The 20,063-nt window shown below is 40.6% G+C and overlaps 1 protein-coding gene across 1 annotated transcript; it reads right to left on the bottom strand.

Annotated features, from left to right (window-relative positions):
* Positions 1–472: 472 nt before the first annotated feature.
* LOC104027634 (uncharacterized) lies at positions 473–16,599 on the bottom strand. Its single transcript, XM_075709873.1, has 12 exons — positions 16,415–16,599; positions 14,480–14,596; positions 12,555–12,659; positions 11,692–11,823; positions 9,048–9,197; positions 8,140–8,277; positions 7,336–7,452; positions 6,160–6,267; positions 5,618–5,731; positions 5,211–5,324; positions 4,266–4,451; positions 473–2,462 (listed from the first exon to the last, which is right to left on the bottom strand). Exons 1-10 carry the CDS (start codon positions 16,597–16,599, stop codon positions 5,219–5,221), a joined length of 1,272 nt encoding a protein of 423 aa, XP_075565988.1. The 3' UTR covers positions 473–2,462; positions 4,266–4,451; positions 5,211–5,218.
* Positions 16,600–20,063: the final 3,464 nt, after the last annotated feature.

Below are 20,063 nucleotides of genomic sequence, written 5' to 3'. Positions count from 1 at the left end.
TAAAAACAAAACAAAGTACACATAACCAATGGCATTTCAGAACTGCTAGTGAAGCACTGTTTCTATCAGCACAGATAACGTATCATCTGCAAGTAGATGGAAGCATGCCAACAGAAGATACATGTCACTTCTTGGAAGAAATTTAATCCTGGCTGGTGAAGTTCAGAGTTTATTTTGGCTTAATTATGACCTGAGCACAGATTTATGCAAACTGGATTTAAATAAAATAGGTAAAATTAATGGAAGGCTATCAAATACAAACTGGGGGGGAAGTGCCAGCTTTGCTTGCCTTAGTTATAAACTCTTATGTCAAATAGCCTTGGATAGATAAACAAGTGAATGAATGGATTGCATTCCAGTTTTAACTGCTCCATTTAGACTGATGAGAGTATTGTTACTAATCAGAAGACATGACAATGCTTCTACATCCAGTGGCAGCACTGCGTGAAATAACTTTAGCAGATGAGGTTTGAGGTCTGCTCACTATCATTCCTTTCCTTGTGCTAGCATAGCTTGTCCAAGCGTACAGAACCTCCCCAAAATTCAACTGCTACAGGCAGATTGGTTATTCTATTTCTAGTCTGAGTACATTCAACCAAGAAATACAATATATTTTAAGGACTGCTTATCATAGGCAAAAGCTTAAGGGCTCTGACTGCTGAGCTGAAATATTTCATGACAGCTACTACTCTCACCGAACAACTCCATCCTCTCCAGGAGGACACCTTTCTCATAGCAGAATGGGTGCTAGGGCTTCAGCTGCTCCCTTCCACGAGGTTACAATGCACTAAATACAAGTTCATGACAAGATGTCAAAATACAAACTGAGAGGCTGGACACAACCCAAGTTCTACTGTAAACTCCCTACAAGAGTTTGATTTAATCTCCAAAGAGTCCTCCTTCCTCCTTTTAGCAAGGGCTAAAAAAACCAACCCCAAAATAAACAAAGCACCTTAAAACAAATAAAAAAAAGGACTACTGAACCCACATATTCCTTTTATAATGAAACTCTGACAACGTAACAGCAAAAGCAGACTAACAGGGATTTTTAAAGTTAAAGTCTTTAATTCTTCTGCATAAAGACAAAATGCCAAAAATGTAACACATTCCCTTATTTACAATCATCATAAATCACGTGGAAGCATGCACGCTGGAACAACAAGGTTCTAAATATTACTTCTTAAAAAGCCCTGTATAGATGTGTTCCTTGTATACACACACTCCATGCTCTGTGGTGTGTGACTGAGCCACCCGTGTGCTGGGACAGTACTGAACCCCATGCCTGAGCATGCCTGGAAATAACGCTCTGAAGGGACTGGGAGTAGCTTCTGGGGAACCAGCTTGCTTCCACTGCAGTGGAAGCCCACAATGGGCTTTTGGTCCTTGGGTACACTACCAGCCCCCCAGCAAGGCTGCTGTGTGTCATCCCTAGCACTGCCACAGTTCTGCAGTGGCCTTGTGAAGAGCCAAACTGAACTACTGCAAAGAGACAATTCCCAGCTCTAACAGACATTTGCATCCCAGTACATGCTACATAAAATGCCACAAGGACCGTAAAAAAAAAAAAAAAAAAAAAAATCTTGTAACTGGCACATGAATCTGGTCTAAACTCCACTGTTGCCTCAGTCCTCACACTGACCTTCTGAGCACAGTGCTAGCGAGTAAAACACAGGAGAGCTTATCTCAACACTGTGACAACCCTTAGCCTGGACACCCCATGCCCAAGAGCAGCTCCAAACCTGCCAATACTGCTGCTCACCTCTAATTCCTGTAGGAACAGCAGGCACTGAACTCATCCTCTTATACTCTCAGCAGCAAACTGGCTCTTTGGGTCAGGCTGCAACACACATAAAAATGAAATGCAGGTATTTAGGCTGTGGTGTTGTTCAAACAGTCACTCATCCCCCTAAAGAGGGGGAGCTGATTTTGATAAACCATCTACCTTTCCCTTGTCTTTTCTCACTAGACTTAGGCAAATGCTAGCTCAATACATCTTATCTCAGAGAATAGTAAATAAGCCAAATGGATGATCATCCAATTCAAAAGCTAAGAACAGTTTCTCTTTAACAACTGGAGAAAGGTTGGAAGTATCTACATTATTTTGAAGCAGTTCTTCAGGTTGGATGTGCAACTCTGGTCCAGTAGAGAAAATGGGGTTTAACTCCCTGGTTTAAGGGGTGGCATTCTTCAGTCTGACTCGATATTGGAACAATTCACCAGCATAACATTAGCGCACTCTAAGTAGCATGATCTCCAAATGGCAAGAGCAGGATCCATCAGCTGAAGTAACCTTTACAATATGATGTATATGGCGTCTGCCAACGCAGGTAAAGCAGAAACATTCTCACAAAAGCTTTAAGGAGCATCCATTATCATCGCAGCACACACTTAATGAAATCTGAAGTTTTACACTTGAGGCAGAGCTTGCAGAAAACGATCTATCTTTAAAGAGCTGGAGAAACCTAAACAAAAAGGCAGATAACAGCATTTTATAAATACAATGTATCTAGTCATTAACAGCAAAACATTTACTCTTTTAAGCTGTAGTATTACTGTAGCAGTAAATGGAACACAGTACTGCATGTTGTGAGCTTAAAGCACAGTATAAAAGACAAAGCCATACTGTCCATGCTAAAGAGTGTTACAGATAGTGTAACACCTTGAGAACATAAGTTATTGGAAAAACAAAGAAAATACTACATACCCTATACTGCTAAAGTATTTGTCAAAGAGAAAATGAAGTAGTTGAGCCCATCTTTCCTAACCCCTCACACAATTTTCACCTAAATGTTGTTATTAATTCATAAATTACATTTTTCCTCTCAATTCTAATTAACCTGCTGTATCTTAAGTGTCCCACTAGGTTTTATTTCCTTTAGAAAGCAAGCAGATACATTCAAAGTTACAGACATTTAACTGGGCTCCAAAGAGCCACATTTATTTTTCCTGTTTAAGACAGAAATTTTCTTTTAGCAAAAAGGCAGGTGGTGTGGAATTCTACCATATAACCCACTATCGGGTTTTCAAGCAACATTCACTTTCCACAGATGAATTTCCTCCCATTTCGGAGTTAGAGCTCATCACACCTAAAAACCATGATTAAAGGCAGTGTCTCTCTTTAATATTGATCTTTGTATCCCAGGAAACCAATGTTTTGCTCCATAGAGAAGCTACTTAATTCACTTTCTGTATTTTACATGTCACAAAGAGTTTTTAAATTAGAATGAGTGATTATGAATGCACTGAGTATATACACTCCTTATTAGAGACTTATTTACAACAGAGACAACTGCAGAGCACCTAAATACCAACTATCTAGAAGACCAGAATAGAATAGAATCGCTTAGGTTGGAGAAGACCTTTAAGATGATAGAGTCCAACCGTTAACCTAGCACTGCCAAGTCCATCACTAAACCATGGCCCTAAGCACCACATCTACACAGCTTCTAAATACCTTCAGGGATGGGGACTCAACCACTTCCCTGGGCAGCCTGTTCCAATGCTTGACCACTCTTTCCGTGAAGAAATTTTTCCTAATATCCAATCTGAACCTCCCCTGGTACAACTTGAGCCCATTTCCTCTCGTCCTATCACTTGTTACTTGGGAGAAGAGACCAACACCCACCTCACTACAACCTCCTTTCAGGGAGTTGTAGAGAGCGATAAGGTCTCCCCTCAGCCTCCTCTTCTCCAGGCTAAACAACCCCAGTTCCCTCAGCCGCTCCTCATAAGGCCTGTGCTCCAGACCCATCACCAGCTTCGTTGCCCTTCTCTGAACACGCTCCAGCACCTCAATGTCTTTCTTGTCATGAGGGGCCCAAAACTGGACACAGTGTTCAAGGTGCGGCCTCACCAGTGCCGAGTACAGGGGGACGATCACTTCCCTGTTCAGCCGGCTGTCGACCAATGCCCCCAGGTCCTTTTCGGCCAGGCAGCTTTCCAGCCACCTTTCCCCAAGCCTGTAGCGTTGCATGGGGTTGTTGTGACCCATGTGCAGGACCCGGCACTTGGCCCTATTGAACCTCATACAATTCGCCTTGGCCCATCCATCCAGCCTGTCCAGATCCCTCTGTAGAGCCTTCCTACCCTCAAGCAGATCAACACTGCCGCCCAACTTGGTGTTGCCTGCAAACTTACTGAGGGTGCACTCTATCCCCTTGTCTAGATCGTTGATAAAGATATTAAACAGAACCAGCCCCAACACTGAGGCAGTATAATAAGAAAGGCTCTCTTAACTGTGATGTAGAGAGGCATGCTTCTTTTACCTGTTCATTTCACCTTACGTTGATTGCACATATGCTGACTGTAAATCTCTTCCTCTCTCAGAGCAGATCTTATGCAACTGCACCAGTTTTCCAAGGATGATCTCAGGCTATATCCCTATTCTTCAAATCATTTTCTGTCACAGGAGAAAGTCCTCCTTCTTCGATACTTCTATATACAAAGAGAGACTAGATATTTTCAAATATTGAATTAGCACTTTAGAAAAGTGAATCCATATTAAGTCTTATTCATGCTCGAAGATTTTAAATTAAGGAAAAAAAGTCTATAGAAAAACCATCATTAGCACAATTTTTTAAACACTCTACCTGCCTTTTCGTCATACTGGTAGAATTCAAATCCTAAGTAGTGTAAAACTGTGTGCCATATTCTTAATGAGTTTTATTATGCAAAATATTCCAAGATCACTGTTAAACAGACACCTATATCCTAGTCCATAATGTTTCAGACCCTGCATTAAATGTAGATGAAAGACAACAAGTTACACAAGACTACCTGCTAACACAAGCTGTCTGACTCAAGATACTACCCATGCTATTCATTCACCACAGGAGTCTAAGGTCCAAGAGGAAATTTTCATTGAAATCTACTGCTGCAAATGCAAAGTTGTGACTTCATCAGAAAAATATTAAGAGGCAGAAAAGCTGCTACTGAAAATTATTTTAAAAATTGGCATTTTTCATTTGGGTGATAACACACATGTTTTCTGGCTGAACAGGTAAATATTTCAATTTACTAAGTCTGAAGTACTAGATCTTTTAATTAAGGCGCTGCATTAAATACAAGAGGATGGGATGAAATTCTAATATAATAAAGGACTAAAAAGAGAAACTGATCTGCTTGAACTGAACAGTTGGATTCTGTAGAACGATACTGCATATGGGCTACTGAAACAGAATAGGTAAAATAAGTAGTCAGCATGAACTCACCTTGGTATTTAAATTTTTTTCCTCATTATTCTATCTTCAGCACTTGCACTTCTCCATCCCCTTTCAGGGTATTCTGACTGATGTCCTTCCAATAAACTGCTACAAAGTTTAAGCCTACAAATAAAAAAAAACCCAAAACAACAAAGTGGCTTTATTATGGTAATCTTTTTCTACTAAATGCAGCTACAACCTGCTATTTACTCTAATACAGACTGTAACATGAGAACGTTAAGGACAGAATTTTATCACGCAACATATAAATATTTGCCAACACATCCCTAAGAAGAATGGTAAAAAAATCTCCATGTTTGTAATAAAAGCTTGGATTGAAATACAGCAATAAGGCAACTATGCTTCTAACGTAATACGCAAAAAAAAGTCCCTGACTGTTGAGCTGCATTTTATACCTCTCCAGCCTGCAGTCCGTATCTCTGCAAGTTTTGCTGTCAGGCAGAAAGGAGTTGGTTTTTCTCTGTTTCTGATTGTTCCATCCTGAAGAACAACTGGCTGGAATTGGGTCACTGCATAAAAACAAATAACTATCATTGTTGCCAGCCACAAAATAATCTCTCAGGAGACACAGAAGCAGCTTTCAGCTCCTAGGCTTAGCAAGTGAGAGGCTAGTAACAACCACAGGGAACAATTCTGTAAAATGCCATCACTTTCCATAAGACAAAGAGGGTCAAAGAGGCTCAGCGTCTTCCAGCATTACTTCATGGCAGAAACAGCAGAAAGCAACAGATGGAGAATCAGACTGGGGAAAGCCAAGTTAACTCAAAGAACAAAAAGAACAACCAAACATACCACATGCTGGAGGAAGCATAAGGAGGGAGAAAAAAAATCCATTGTATTCAACAGTGAAGGAAAAGGAAGATTAAAAAGAAACCAAGGACACCTTCACAGCACAAGCAATAAACAGAAAGAACATCATAATCATTATGGTATCTACCTTGTTATTTCTATACCATGTTGTACTGTCATTACTTCGTCATTTTCACCAAAGGCTTCCCACTCTGAGCACTTTGAAAAAGCCTCCTGATGTCCTGATTCAGTAAGACTAGAAAGACAGTGAAAAGGTTTAAAACCATGGATCTTTGTACCACAGTTCCTCTTAATTCTTCTGAAGATAACTGGGCTAAGTAGAGAGAAAAAAAACACACATGAATAAACATTTTTACTAAGGTTATCATGAAAAGTCTACTAAACCCCAAAAAACTTAAATCATTGTTCCAGTTTTCTTGTGGTTCTGACAAAATTTTCTACAGAGTTAAACCATGCTCTCCTCTACATAGTCTATCCTTTCTCATTTATACGAAGACTTCTTATGCAGCAGCTAGAAAGGGGGGGAAAAAAGGTAATATGATTAAGACCAATCGCTAGAAGAGTAGTTTAATTCCTGAACAACTCAGAATAAAGGTGTTCGCCTGAAAAACTCTACCCTTCCATTACCCATTTTTGAACATTAACTTCACTCTGTCCTCCTCCCAGGATGGGTGATCAATTCCTTGCTGTTCCAACAAGCATTTTCTTCCATACCAGCAGGGAAAAGTGTAATCAAAACACACAAAGCTTCTTTCACATCCCTTCAGGAACACATATTCTCTATAATACTTGTAGCAAATGTAACATGGCAATAATTAAACAGGCAGTGAGTTTCAGTACTTGCTGACAGACTTACAACTGTACACTGGGCTCTATTCCTTTACTGTAACATTCACCAACTTGTACACACTCTGTACACCAAAAAACAGAATGCACTGCATGTAAGAGGTATGAGAAATAACTATGACAGACACATAATCATTTCAGAAGTACAACCTCTGAAGCAGAAACCAGGTTCCATGAGAAATGAAGAACACCACATTAGTGTTGCCTAAATCTACACGCAAAAAAACCCCATGTTGTGTCTTCTGACACTGAAATTTCTTCACCATTGCAGTGGACCACTGTGAATATTTGCTATCATGCAACACAATTATTCTGGCATTATTTCCTTTCCTCATTAAATTGCACACCCATTTAGATGAAATTAAAGCTATTAACAAATGGAGGCATAAATACCAGTCATATTCCAAAAGTCGGTTCATAACATCCATGAATCTCCATATGGATAATAATTTCGTACCTTTCCAGTGTGTGGTACATATGCACATAATGGTTTTTGCTCTTTGAAACCACAGAGGAGTCAGAATTGTTTCTTTTTCTGCGTTTCCATACCGGGGAAGAATCGGGAGAACAGGAACTACAAAAATAAGACACAGATTTTACACACGTTAACGTTTTTCATCTCTGTTTAAATGCTTATCAGAGTTCTGTAAAATAATGGCACATGCTACACAGGAAGACTTCTTTTTAAGTATGATTCTTCAGTCACAACAGAGGAACACAGAGATAATGGCTCAAATTTTGGTAATCACTCCGCTGTATTTTTGGACAGTAAACCCAGTCACAATCACACAACAAACTTGGAAGCAGACCCATTTTCAGCTCCACACACATGCCCCCAGATCAAGATGTCTCAGTAAAGAGGGAAGTGCACAAGGTGCTTCGCTGTTAAGTCTCCCTGCTCTTCTGCAGACAGGTGCAACACTGTTAATTAAGGACGGTCACTCTTGCTTCTGAAAAAGGCATCCTGCTTTCAGCACTTGCCAACAGTGGGTAAAGAAACCTCAGTACTCCACTGTATAAACAGAGAAACTGAAAAAACACTGCCTTTTTCTCCTGTTAACCATGCAATTTGGTAATGCTGGTAATTTTTTCACATTCAATACTCTGTACCAGTGACAGATTACATTCAACAGCAAAAGTGCCGAACCCTGAATCTGAGCGTTAACTGTCCTCCCTCATTAAACATTTCCTAAAAAAACTGACAGTACCAACATGTATTGCATTACTTCAATAAGTTAACCATGAAAGTTTTATCTCATACCTCTCTGGTGTGTAGTCAGTCTGTCTGCATTCATCTTCCCATTCATTTCTCTTCTGCTTTTCGTCAAATACAAGGGAGCCAGAAACATCCTGATCTTCACAGAACCATTCTTGGGAACTGCCTGAGGGTTCTGTACTACTAAAAACAGAAAAGGGGGGCGGGGCATGCATTTAAAATACTACCCATGTAGCTTACCACGCCAAGCAGAAGACAGTTAAGCTGCAGTAATAATTAACAGTTCATCTCATATGACATCCAAACGGTGTAAACAACTGCAACTTCCTCTGCACGTCAATTACAACACAGCTAAAACTATTTACGGAGCTAATAGATTTCCACTCTTTTTCTCCCAATTTACTAGTCCCGACCTTGTGGAGTATTAGGTGGTGTTAGTTAGCAGAGCTAGCCTTGTTAGAGAAACTCAAAGTTCTGAAAAGATATAAAAAAAATTCCATCTTGAATACATTTGCCACTCTCCTGCAGAGAGCACAGAAATCTCTCTCTAATCTTACACTTCTCAGATCCTCTAACATTGCTATTGCAGAAAAAGGAAAGACGGCAAGGTTATCAACGTCAAGGAATAGTAGTCACTGAATTTCTCTTATGTCTATCCCTTTCTAGAAAAAGAAATTTTACCTTGTGCTGACCAGTGTAAACACACAGGGGAAGGGAGCGTACTACTATAGACAGACCAAAGCCTTCCTCCCCGAAGTGCCTTACTGGAGATGAATTTAGACTAAATAATGGGAATATCTTGAAGACTAGCAGAATTCAGAAGGAAAACAAGGTGTTCAAGGAGACTCCCATTTCTGAACCTGATCTCTTGCTCCCAGTTAGGAATGCTCTAAAGGAAAGAGAGAGTCCTGTCAAGCAAGAGACAGGTGCTGACTTAATTCACCCATACACACACTGGCTGCAGATCCCAGGTTTCTTCAGTAGGAGGATCCCAGGCATGCAGTGCTATCTTCCACAGCCTGATCTGCTGGTCCCAGGATCTACGGCTGTACTTCTTAAATTTGTTGGGAGTTCTAGGATGAACTCCTGGTATTCGCTGATTCCTGTAAATACACAGTAACATTTATATTTCAGGACATGATTTTCATTCTTAAAAAAAATCCTCAGTCCATCAGATCATGCAAGCATCAGCAGCCTAATAAATAAAATTTTCGTATTTTTAAACACTTAACTGAAATGGGTATATTCTAAAACACTGTCAAAAACAGACCACACAAGCAACAACTAACAATAAGATGCTCGGTCAGACCAGAGGTTCATCCAGTCCAGCTCTCTGACAGCTGCCAAAAGCAGATCCCTACTGCCCACAGATAAATATGAAACAGAAGAAGCGTAACTCATACCCCTTCAATAATATCCTAGCCTCCAGCTATTTCTATCTCAGTTTTCCCGAGTCAGGTGCAGTTTCTTTGTATTTAGTATTGTACCAAGTCTGGCTGGGATGGAGTTAACTTCCTTCATAGCAGTCCCTGCAGTGCTGTGTTTTGGATTTATGGTTAAAACAGTGCTGATAACACACTAATTTTTGGCTACTGCTGAACAGTGCTTGCACAGCTTCAAGGCCTTCTCTCCTTCCCACTCTGCCCTGTCCCCTCCCACAGCCACTAAGTCGAGGGTGAACAAGAAGTTGAGAGGGAACAGCTGACTCGAATTACTGAAAGAGATATTCAACACCATATAATGCCATGCTCAGAAATAAAAACTGGGGCAAAGGAAGAAGGGGAGGTGTCTTCCAAAGCAGCCACTGCTCAGAAACTGTCAGGGCACCACTCTATTTGTGGGAAGTAGTGAGCGATTGCATTTGCATCACTTGCTTTCCCCACTCCTTTCTTTCCTTCACCTATTAAACTGCCCTTATCTCAATCCATCAGTTTTCCCGCTGTTGCTCTTCCTATTCTTTCCCCATCCCACTGGGGAGAGGGAGGGAGCAAGTAGCTGTGTGGGTACTTGGCTGCTGGTCAACCCACAAGTATCTTCAGTGAACTTTTATTTCACCACCATCCATGCATTATTGTAATGGGGAATGCTATAATTCTAAACAGCATTTGTCTTTTGGGAGTATAAAAAACAAAGCACCCACACTCTCTGGGTAAAATGTAAATTACATATATGCCTTTCCACTGAATCTACACTGGGCAGACACTATAACAATGCTGTCTGGGATCACCCAATGGCTGGAAGTGCTATTTCTCAGATGGTATCCCAAACCCAGATCCTGCCCACCACAAATTACTGGAGAGCTCACTCAAACCGTATCTTCAGTACAAAATAATCTTGTTTATAGCCCTACCATACTGGAGTCAGCTTTAAGCCTGGGGGTGGAAAAATACATATTACAATAGTGTTTTAAATCACACAAAGTACCTTGGTCTCAAGCGGTTCCCCCTACCAGCTTCACAGATCAATGTACTTAGCCATAACACTTTTTGTAAGATAAACAGATCCCTGCTAAGGAACAGTGTTATATGCTATCCTGTTAAAATGCCACCCAGAACATTTTTTCTTTTTTTAAGTTTATCCCATCTTTTTTCTGAACGTTGTTCTCACCCTTTCCTGTTCTCCACCTATGTTTTAACTGATCACAGCACAGCTACGCAAGTGCCAGACATCACCGTAAGACTGGCTACAGTCCTACCACTGATGATGAAGTGACAAAAAAAAAATTTACAACTCACAAAGCAATCCAAGACTTTGAAGAAAAAAGTGTACTGAAGCTGTGATCATGACACTGTGCGATATCTGCGATCATTTACAATCTGTTGTTGATTTTCAGTCGCCTAGTCTAATCTCTCAAGTTTTGCTCAACAACAAGCTTGCAGTGTCCACTGCACTCGGCTGGCAATTTTCACAACAGACTCTTACAGGTAGAATCCACAGAAAGCTAGCAACTATTAAGTAGCAAGCCACACTGAGAAAAACACCTCTAAAAATAAACCTCAAAACAAAAAAAACAAAAACACAGATGCACATCCACACATTAGTACAGACTAGCTTCTAAATCTCAATAGCTCTGCAGAAAGCAGAGGGGGCTGGCTAAGAAATCTTGATTTAAGTGTCACAATTCACAGGCTCTGAAGCCCCAAGCGGAATGACAGAGAAAGCATGAAATCCAGGTTTTGATTTGGTAGTTACTGATGAATCACTGAAGACTGGTCTCCCTTACCAATACTTAAATGCATGGCTTTATTCAGTCCTCATTCAAAGCTGTCATTTCTTGGTATTAATTAACTTCACACTGGCCTAGCAACAGTCACCAGTAGTGTCACAAGGAGCTGATTAATACAGAATTTATTTGAAGTATGTTTGCTACTAGCAACAGTGATACACAAAGGGAACATTTAGCTTTAAATTTTCCCTAACTAAATTTGCTCATATGCAGAAAATACCTGGTTTCTCTTTAACAAAAATCAATTGATTCAAGTTTTCTTCACTTACTGTTCATACAATTTTAAGAGAACTAAAGCTGTGTGCTGATCTACACACACATCAGGAACAAATAAGAGTTTATTTGGAAATGTACAACATAGTGCAACTTACTTTGGAACTTCCTTAATGTATCTGTCATATGCAAGGGTATTCTTTCCAAAATTGATCTGTTTTTGTCTTCTCCTCAGAACCACTTCATCTGTTTCCCTTTCAGCTGGATTAGCAGAATCACTTGAAACAGAACTTAAAAATAAAAGTTAAAATTAAGTTGAAAAGAACTTTAATAGCTTTACAACAAGTTATATAAACATATACTCTACAACTGCATGTATTCTTACTCTGATAGACAGTAAACACAACTCTTAACTTCACCAGTTTACAGAAATGAAAGTTGTGCTAACCAAATTAATCGTTAGAACAAAAAGAGCAGGTTTCGCAGGTTCATGCAATTGCTCAGTTTTGTAACAAGTAAAGATATACCTGAGGGTACTCGTGCTAAAGCTGTCTTACTAGAAGCTTAGAGCTAGTCCTACAATGAGAAAATCAAATGATACGTGATTATTGCATATGTGTGTAACAACCTCCTAACATAAATGTGAAAAAGCTTAAACTCAATAAAATGAAGATGGATAATATAAAGGAGGCTAGCTTGAATGATCTAATAGCCATTTCTCTCTCCAAGCCTCGATGGCTGGTTTTCATTTTTCCTTTCACTATTCCAGTATTTTCTCATATGGAAAGTTGCAATGAATATGCAATTTAAGCTGAAAAAGAAGAGAATCTGAAATGACCATACAAGTGGCTTTTGAGGTAAGACTTCTCAGTGCTATTCTCTCCTTAAGGCTTCCTTCAGGCTTGATATGAAACAGCCTGGCTGTGTTTCAAATCTTCATTAACGCATGTAAAGTAGCTGGAGATCATCAGATGACTATTGCTAAAATCAACACAATAGTTAGTAATTATTCAATACCTACTTTGCCTTTTTTTTATTTGATGTCCTCATTGTTTTGCCTTCTTCAATTCTACCTTCCCAGTCAGGGCAACTAGAAAGAGGCCTAGAATCTTCTAGTGTTGAAGAGCTGGAAAATAATGAGGAAACGTGAACATTTGTTGCTCATAACCTATTTAATGAACAGAAACTTCAAAAGAGGACAAAAACAGCTCTACAACTGTAGCACCATGGGCATGCCCCTACTCTATTTCAGTTTTAAGTCAAACAAATTGAAACATTTCAGCTCAAGCCACCTTCAGCAGTGATGCAGGATTATCAGTTTTACTTTGCAGGGAAAGAAAATGGTCATGAAGTGAATTTCATGTCAAAACATAGACCTGACCATTTCTTAAAATACTCCCAGCTCAGCCAACGCAAACACTTCTCTCAACTACTTGAGGACCCTGTCAATACTGCCAACTCCATCAAAGAGTGCAATTCATGAAATTACTTGAGGTCAAAATTATCAGTCTAGTCACTGCTCTCTGTCGTCAGCTAAGGACTTTGTAAAGGACAGAGGAGATGCTTAAGAAATAGAAAAATGCCCATCACATCAGCAGAACTAACATTTTGTCAGACAACTTCATATCCCAACATATCATTTCAAGAATGTAAACTCTGCTGAGTAAAGCCAGAAAGGGAGTCAAGAAGCTCTTAAATAATCAGTTGGATCACTGATGTTCTCCGAGTGAAGAAACACTTACCAGGTTCCTCATTAATTTAAAAAATATAATAAATGAAAACTGTATAATGCTGTAATATTCTGAAGTGCTGAAAATTTCTCCTTTCAGTCTTCTTTCAATGTTAATGCCTCAACATTTAACACAAGTAATATAGAAGTAGATTTAGCTTATAGTCTTACTTTCCCTAAACGGTTTCACATCAACAGATGAGATTACCATCCATGCTGCCAGTGACATTTTAACACATGACATAAAAATTCCACACTAAGAAGGAACATATGTACTCAGCAAAAGAGAAACAAAATGCTGCTAGCACATCCAGTTTGACTCACAATCATAACATACTGTTAATATTTTTGATGATAGCATCAAAGACACAGAAAACACTCCTAAATACAAGGTATTTCCTAAGCTCTTCACAAGATTCATTTATTAACTGAAGCAATATTAAACATGCCATCAGAAATGACAATCACCTTCATATAATGTAATAGTCAGAGATGTATGAATTATATACAGAAAGTTTTCATGTGCCCTCAGTAAAATAGTTAAACTCTTCTAACTTATGCTCTACTCAGTTTTCTGCAAATATCCAACCACTCACCACTTTTCATACCTCCTGTCAGACATTAAGATACCAGTCTCAAGCACTTCTTCCACCTGAGGTCTTTGGTCTAGAATATCCAAAAGCAAAGCAAAATACTCCTAGAACTATCTACCTACAAAATTTGATCTCTTCTCAAATTGTCTTTGGTACTGGACTACCAAAAAAAAAACCAACCCAACCCAAAAAAAAGTTATTTATTAAAAACTGTAGTACAGCTGAATATACTGAGTGCACTGTCAAGTGAAGAGACAAACATCACGGTTTGTCCACACTTTACAGATAAAGATGTGTAAGCAAAGCATAAAAAGTAACAGCATATTGCTTCAACGGGAGTTTTCTACTAAAATTGAAGATTTCAGCAATAAAGGGCTTAAACTACTGCCTCAATATATACCATTTCTCTCTTCCATATGAAATACTTGCTAATATTACAGCATGTATTTCAATTAGCCAAACTGAATGGTCTACTCTTGCATAATGCAGAGATCATTTGCTAACTCTGTGCTACTGTATTATTAGAAAACATTTAATTAAATCACGTCGAAGGTTTTGTTGGATTCCTAAAGAAAAGAGTACAGCAAAGTGAAGATTTAAACAAACTTCACATTTATTCCTTACCTCTCCAGCCATTGGTCTAAATGTCTACATTGATATTCATCAAACACAAAAGAATCTGAATCATTCCAGGTTCTACATTCCTGTTCTTGATGCCAGCAGTGTGGATGTTGCACAGAACTAGAAAACAAGAATTTTCATCAGAAATCAAGTCATCAGCAGTCACTGAACATTGCCTATACAAAACAAATATGGACAATCTGAGTATCATCATTAATAGTTACAAAACACTGATTTGGCTAGATATGTGATTTGCGTCAACTTACTCATTCAGGCAACACTAATTTAGCAAAGGTGTTAGACAATGCAATTGCTGAGAAAAGGTCTTTGACAAATGCAACTAAGACATTAGAATTTTAAAATAAAATGTTAATATTTAGATAACCAAATGTATATCCTTTCTCTATTTACAAACAAAAAAGAAAAAAACAAACAACTGAGGACTGTCACCACTGTTTATGGAACTGCAGACATGTGCCAACATTCATAGACTGTCCTCGGTCAGCAATGCATTATTTAACATTTATATACCGTTTTATCCAGCACTAAACTCGTGGAAGAGGCTAATACAGAAACATCACTTAAACACAGGAAAACAGCATGTCTAAGGAGAAGTAGGTCAAACGTTTATGTGGAAACAATTTTACACAGGAAATTCTTTACCAGACACTGCTGCAGCGTCCGCACAAGTAAGCATGGGACAAGGAGCTAGACTGGGGTGCTTGCCACATGCTGGAAGGACAGCCAAAAATTGCTTAAGGACTAAGAGTCATCTACATTTTCCTCCTCAGTTCTGGCAGCCGTAACATCTTAAATGATAGGGTAGTAAACAAAATACCCTCACAGCATCTACTAACATCAGACCTGGCTTCTGAGCTAAGGACCACACCTGCAGATCAGCCACCACCTACACTGCAGGCTCCAGACAGTAAACATACTGTGTTTCTATATGTGCCAGTAAACGGTAAACATACTGTTCTATATGTGCCATGCTTCTACACTTTTTAAGTCAACAAGTGACAGGGAAGGAAGGGTTTTGTTCTTTTAACCCTGGATTAACAACTTATGTTTTCTTTCCCTTCCTCCTCCACCCTGACTGGCTTTGGGAGTTTCCTGCTCCCAGAGGGCTCAAAGTTACTAACACAACAGCACAAATAGCTTACTCCTAACCATGGATCTAGGCTAAAGGCCGCTTTCAACACATTCGGTTTTTGTAAAGGCAGTGAATGGATAAAATCTTTCTCTAACCAGCCTCAACAACAATTAATTTAAAAGACTTGAGAGAAACGGGGGGGGGGGGGGGGGGGGGGGGGGCACAAAACCTAGCATGCCTAAGGTACAACACTATTTGAAAATCTAGGGAAAAATGCTAACTGAAATTGTGCGTTTTAGAAATACTCCAGTGTTTCTTTATCTCCGATGCTTTGCACTCCCCGCCCACTTCAGTGTCAGCCACAAGGCGAGCCCCAGCGTCTCCCCGCCGGACTCAGGGCATTTCACCCGAGCCCACAGGCTTCTGCCTGGGCTGCAGCGCATAGAATAACATCACAGAATCATCACGACATCCTTCACTCCGAGCCCAACCCTCTCCCCACTGCCAGGAGAGACCAAAGCAGCCTCAGCAAGGAGACTCGCTCAGCGCGGGCGCCGCCCGCGGGGCGCAGGGGCCGGAGGCGCTCGGTGGAGGGCGGCAAAGCTGCCAGCAGCCGCCTCTCCCCGCTACCCCTCCCGGGTGCCGAGGAGGACGAGGCTGAAGGCGGGAAGGGCGGACGAAGCCCACCCGTCCACCCTGCGCCCTCCGCGCCGCCTACCCCCGCAACAGCCGTCCTGGGACAGGCAGCGCCACACCCCCGCCCCGCCCACACACCGGAGCCCCGGGAGCTCTACAGCCGCCCGCCCCACGCCCCAGCCGCCCCGCTCCTCCGCGGTAGCCCCCACCTGCGCAGCCCGCCCGGCTCTCCGCCGCCGGCGTGGCGCGGCAGGCCCCGCTGCCCGCTGAACATGGCCGAGGCGAGCGGCGCCGCCGCCGCGCAACATGGCTGCGCCCGCGGCGCGAGGCAGCGCGCAGGCGCCGCCCGCCCCCCCGAGAGGCGGTGGCCGTGGGCAGCGCGCATGCGCGGCATTCCTGCCCAGCGGGGGGCGCTGCGCAGGCGCACGACGTCATAGAACCGTAGAATCGGTTAGGTTGGAAAAGACCTTGAAGCTCATCCAGTCCAACCATTAACCTACCACTGCCAAGCCCAGCACTAAGCCAGGTGAGGGTCGAGGGATAATGAAGTTGATGTTCCTGGCTTGGTGGCTGGATTATTTTTTAATGAAAATAAAAACTAGGAATCATTAAGGTTGGAAAGGACCTCTAAGGTCATCAGTCCAACCGTCAACCCAACACCACCGTGCCCACTAAACCATGTCCCAAAGTGCCACGTCTACCCGTTTTTTCAACACCTCCAGGGATGGTGACTCCACCACCTCTCTGGGCAGCCTGTTCCAATGCTTGACCACTCTTTCCATGAAGAAATTTTTCTTAATATCCAACCTAAACCTCCCCTGGCGCAGCTTGAGCCCATTTCCTCTTGTCCTGCCGCTAACTACATGGGAGAAGAGACCAACACCCACCTCACTACACCCTCCTTTCAGGGAGTTGTAGAGAGCGATAAGGTCTCCCCTCAGCCTCCTCTTCTCCAGGCTAAACAACCCCAGTTCCCTCAGCCGCTCCTCATAAGGCCTGTGCTCCAGACCCTTCACCAGCTTCGTTGCCCTTCTCTGAACACGCTCCAGCACCTCAATGTCCTTCAATGTTGCTTTAGGTGACGTCGTGGTGTGGCAGGCAGAGAGCCGGGACAGGGCCGTGGGGCCAAAGTGTTAGGAGGGAAAGTACGTTGCTCCTGCTAAAAAGCCCCCGAGGGAGGGAGGGCAGGCAGGCGTCGTGCCCTGCTGCCCAGGCTGCTGTGGGTTTGGTTTTGGCCAAGTTAGTCTTGAGCTAGAGGTGAGGTAAATCAGATCAGCAAAGGGGGTTGACAGGCACCACAACATACACCCTAGACAAATGTGTCCAACATGTCCCACATTTCATACTGTTAATGGAATGCGCTACATTCTTCAACTGCCTGCGTTTGTTAACATAGCTAAGCAATGTCACAATAAAAAAATTGTTTTGCACAGGACGTATAATTGCTATACGCCAGTGCTCCCCTGGAAAGACAAATTGCTCGTCATTGCCCCTGCTGATTTCATGATGTCCAGTCTCATTCCTTCCCCCCTGCTAGTTACGGGAAGTATTTGTTTGTGGTTTTTTTCTTCCCCTGAGATACATAGATTTTACACATTTTCCTTCATTTATACAACCCTCTGCATTCAGGTTATAGTAGGAAAACTCATCAAAGAAGGAATTATCAGGTGCACCTTCAGGAGAATTTAAGCCCTCTGTATTCACGTTCTCAGCTAAAACATTGTATACAGTTAAGTCAGACTGATTTCCACCCATATAAAGTTTTAACTGATAAACATAACTTTAAAATGAAAACCAGAAGTCTTACATAAAATCAATTGTATTTTTATTCAGCTTTTCAGAGAGTTTTAAGATTAACTACATGTATTCATTAAGCCTTTTCCTTAAAGGCTATCCAAATAATACTGTCCATTTTAAAATAGGTAAGCTATTTAGGTAAAAAAAACCAACCACAAATAACAAACCCTGCAGTGTGTCTTTGGAAGAAAATGTCTTGTAATGCAGGTAAGAGCTTGAATATTTATATCTCAACTCCTTAAATATCTCAAAGTCAACATTAAGAAATGGCACTCAGAACTTTAGTCAGCTACGTCTTACTGAGGTTTAGCCTGACTGGAATGGTACATAGCTGCAGTCTACCAAGTTTCAACACAATAAAAATACTTCTACTGAAGAGATAACATAATAACCTGGTATTTTGGTATCAAGTTATGGCAAGCCTCATAGTAAACAACTGCATTCGTACCATGGATTCAAAATATATCCTGCTTGGACAAAATGCCTTTTCTGAGTTAGCAAACTATGTTAACCTAAAAAAATCAACAGATAACATATTTTGCCAATATTTTTTGGAACACTATAATTACAGAAATAACACAACTGTGGAAATAAATAATACAGCCACAGCCCATGGTTTCAGAAAGACCTGTTCCGCTGCAGCACATATGGAAATTTAGGCTATACATGTATACATACATATGGGGTATTTATACTGACACTGTGCACCCACACATAGATTGTCTTACTATAATGACATTATATTTATATAGCGTACTTCAGTTTACTACCATTGCCTATCCACAAGTCAGTGATGTGGAAAAGCATACACACAGCTGAAAAAGCAATGCTAAATCAGTAATAATTCAAGAAAATTATTTAAGTAAATATTTTAGCCCATCACATTACTTGGTTCATTTTTTTCCTTAGAAAAATGCTGTAAGACTGATTGTAAACCCTACCCTTAAGTTTAAGAAATCTATCAAGATTGGGTGGGAGGCAATGTATTTCTTTCTACTGTAAAGACCTTCTCTAGAAACAGCCCTATATGTGCATGTGGTTCTTCAGATAATGACCTGAGGCAATCACAAAGACAAATGCCTATTTTTATACTCTATTATTTTCATGTTCAGTGATTTATTCAAGACAAATAAGATCACATGACTGTGCAGGGAGAGGTCATGGTTTCTCCTTCTACTGTCTCTAAGAAGAATACATCATATGGATTTTTAACAAGTTGGTTCTCTAACACAGCCTTTAAGAAGCTTACAAACTTTGGAGGCATGCCAGATTACTCTGAGAACTTAAACTTGGAAAAAAAATGCTTGTTTTAAGGAATTAAAGCCAGGCACTATTATTAACATAAATCATAATTTTATTTTGGTAATTATTACTAAGTTTTCTAAGAGGCACTTCTGTGGATAGAGCACTACCATTAAAAATGCAAGAGTATTATACATTTATGACTGTTAGTTTGTCGTACTGTTATATTGGCAAAAGAAGTAAGATGAATAAAAGCAAAGTTCCACTGAAATGAAAACTTCCAATAAATTTGAAGTAGATTTCTGTAAAGAACAACACTACACAAGCAATTAGGAAACTAAAGCTCTTATTACATGAGATACTATTGGCAACTGACCTGTTTTTCTTGTATAAAACCATCCGCAACTACACGTATTTATTATCTAAGTTTCTCAAGGCCTTCATGACGTTAACTTCACACATCTTTACAATAAACATTTTTATTCCAAACTGGAAGAGAGCTGTAGGAATTGAATGACCATCAGTGGCAAAACCGCAACTCCAAAATCCTACCTTCTCTTCTGCAACTGTTTCAAGGACCACATCCCTCATATCTGTGCCACGTTATGTAAACTTCCCAGAAATAAATGGTACAAAATGTTTACTTGTAAAGGCTGCTGTGTAGTGAGGAGGTGCACATCAGATGACAGCACCTGGCCCTGTAAGAATCTTCCAAGGGTTAGAAAAACCTGTGGAGACCATTTCAAACTTCAGAATAACTTTCCCACAGAAGTACTAGAAAATATTTTAAATTCAATCACTGATCAGCTCCTTGATTTT

This window comes from Pelecanus crispus, chromosome 4, assembly GCF_030463565.1.
Source record: "Pelecanus crispus isolate bPelCri1 chromosome 4, bPelCri1.pri, whole genome shotgun sequence".
Classification (NCBI taxonomy): Eukaryota; Metazoa; Chordata; class Aves; order Pelecaniformes; family Pelecanidae; genus Pelecanus; species Pelecanus crispus.
Note: the sequence above shows the minus strand (reverse complement) of the source record. Positions and strands in the feature narration are given on the sequence as shown.

Coding starts and splice junctions, on each gene's coding strand:
- LOC104027634 (XM_075709873.1), bottom strand. CDS start 16,599: ATGCCGCGCATGCGCGCTGCCCACGGCCACCGCCTCTCGGGGGGGCGG. Junction 6,268..7,335: donor ATGTACCACACACTGGAAAG/GTACGAAATTAT, acceptor CTGTCTTTCTAG/TCTTACTGAATCAGGACATC. Junction 5,732..6,159: donor CATGGTATAGAAATAACAAG/GTAGATACCATA, acceptor GTTTTTATGCAG/TGACCCAATTCCAGCCAGTT.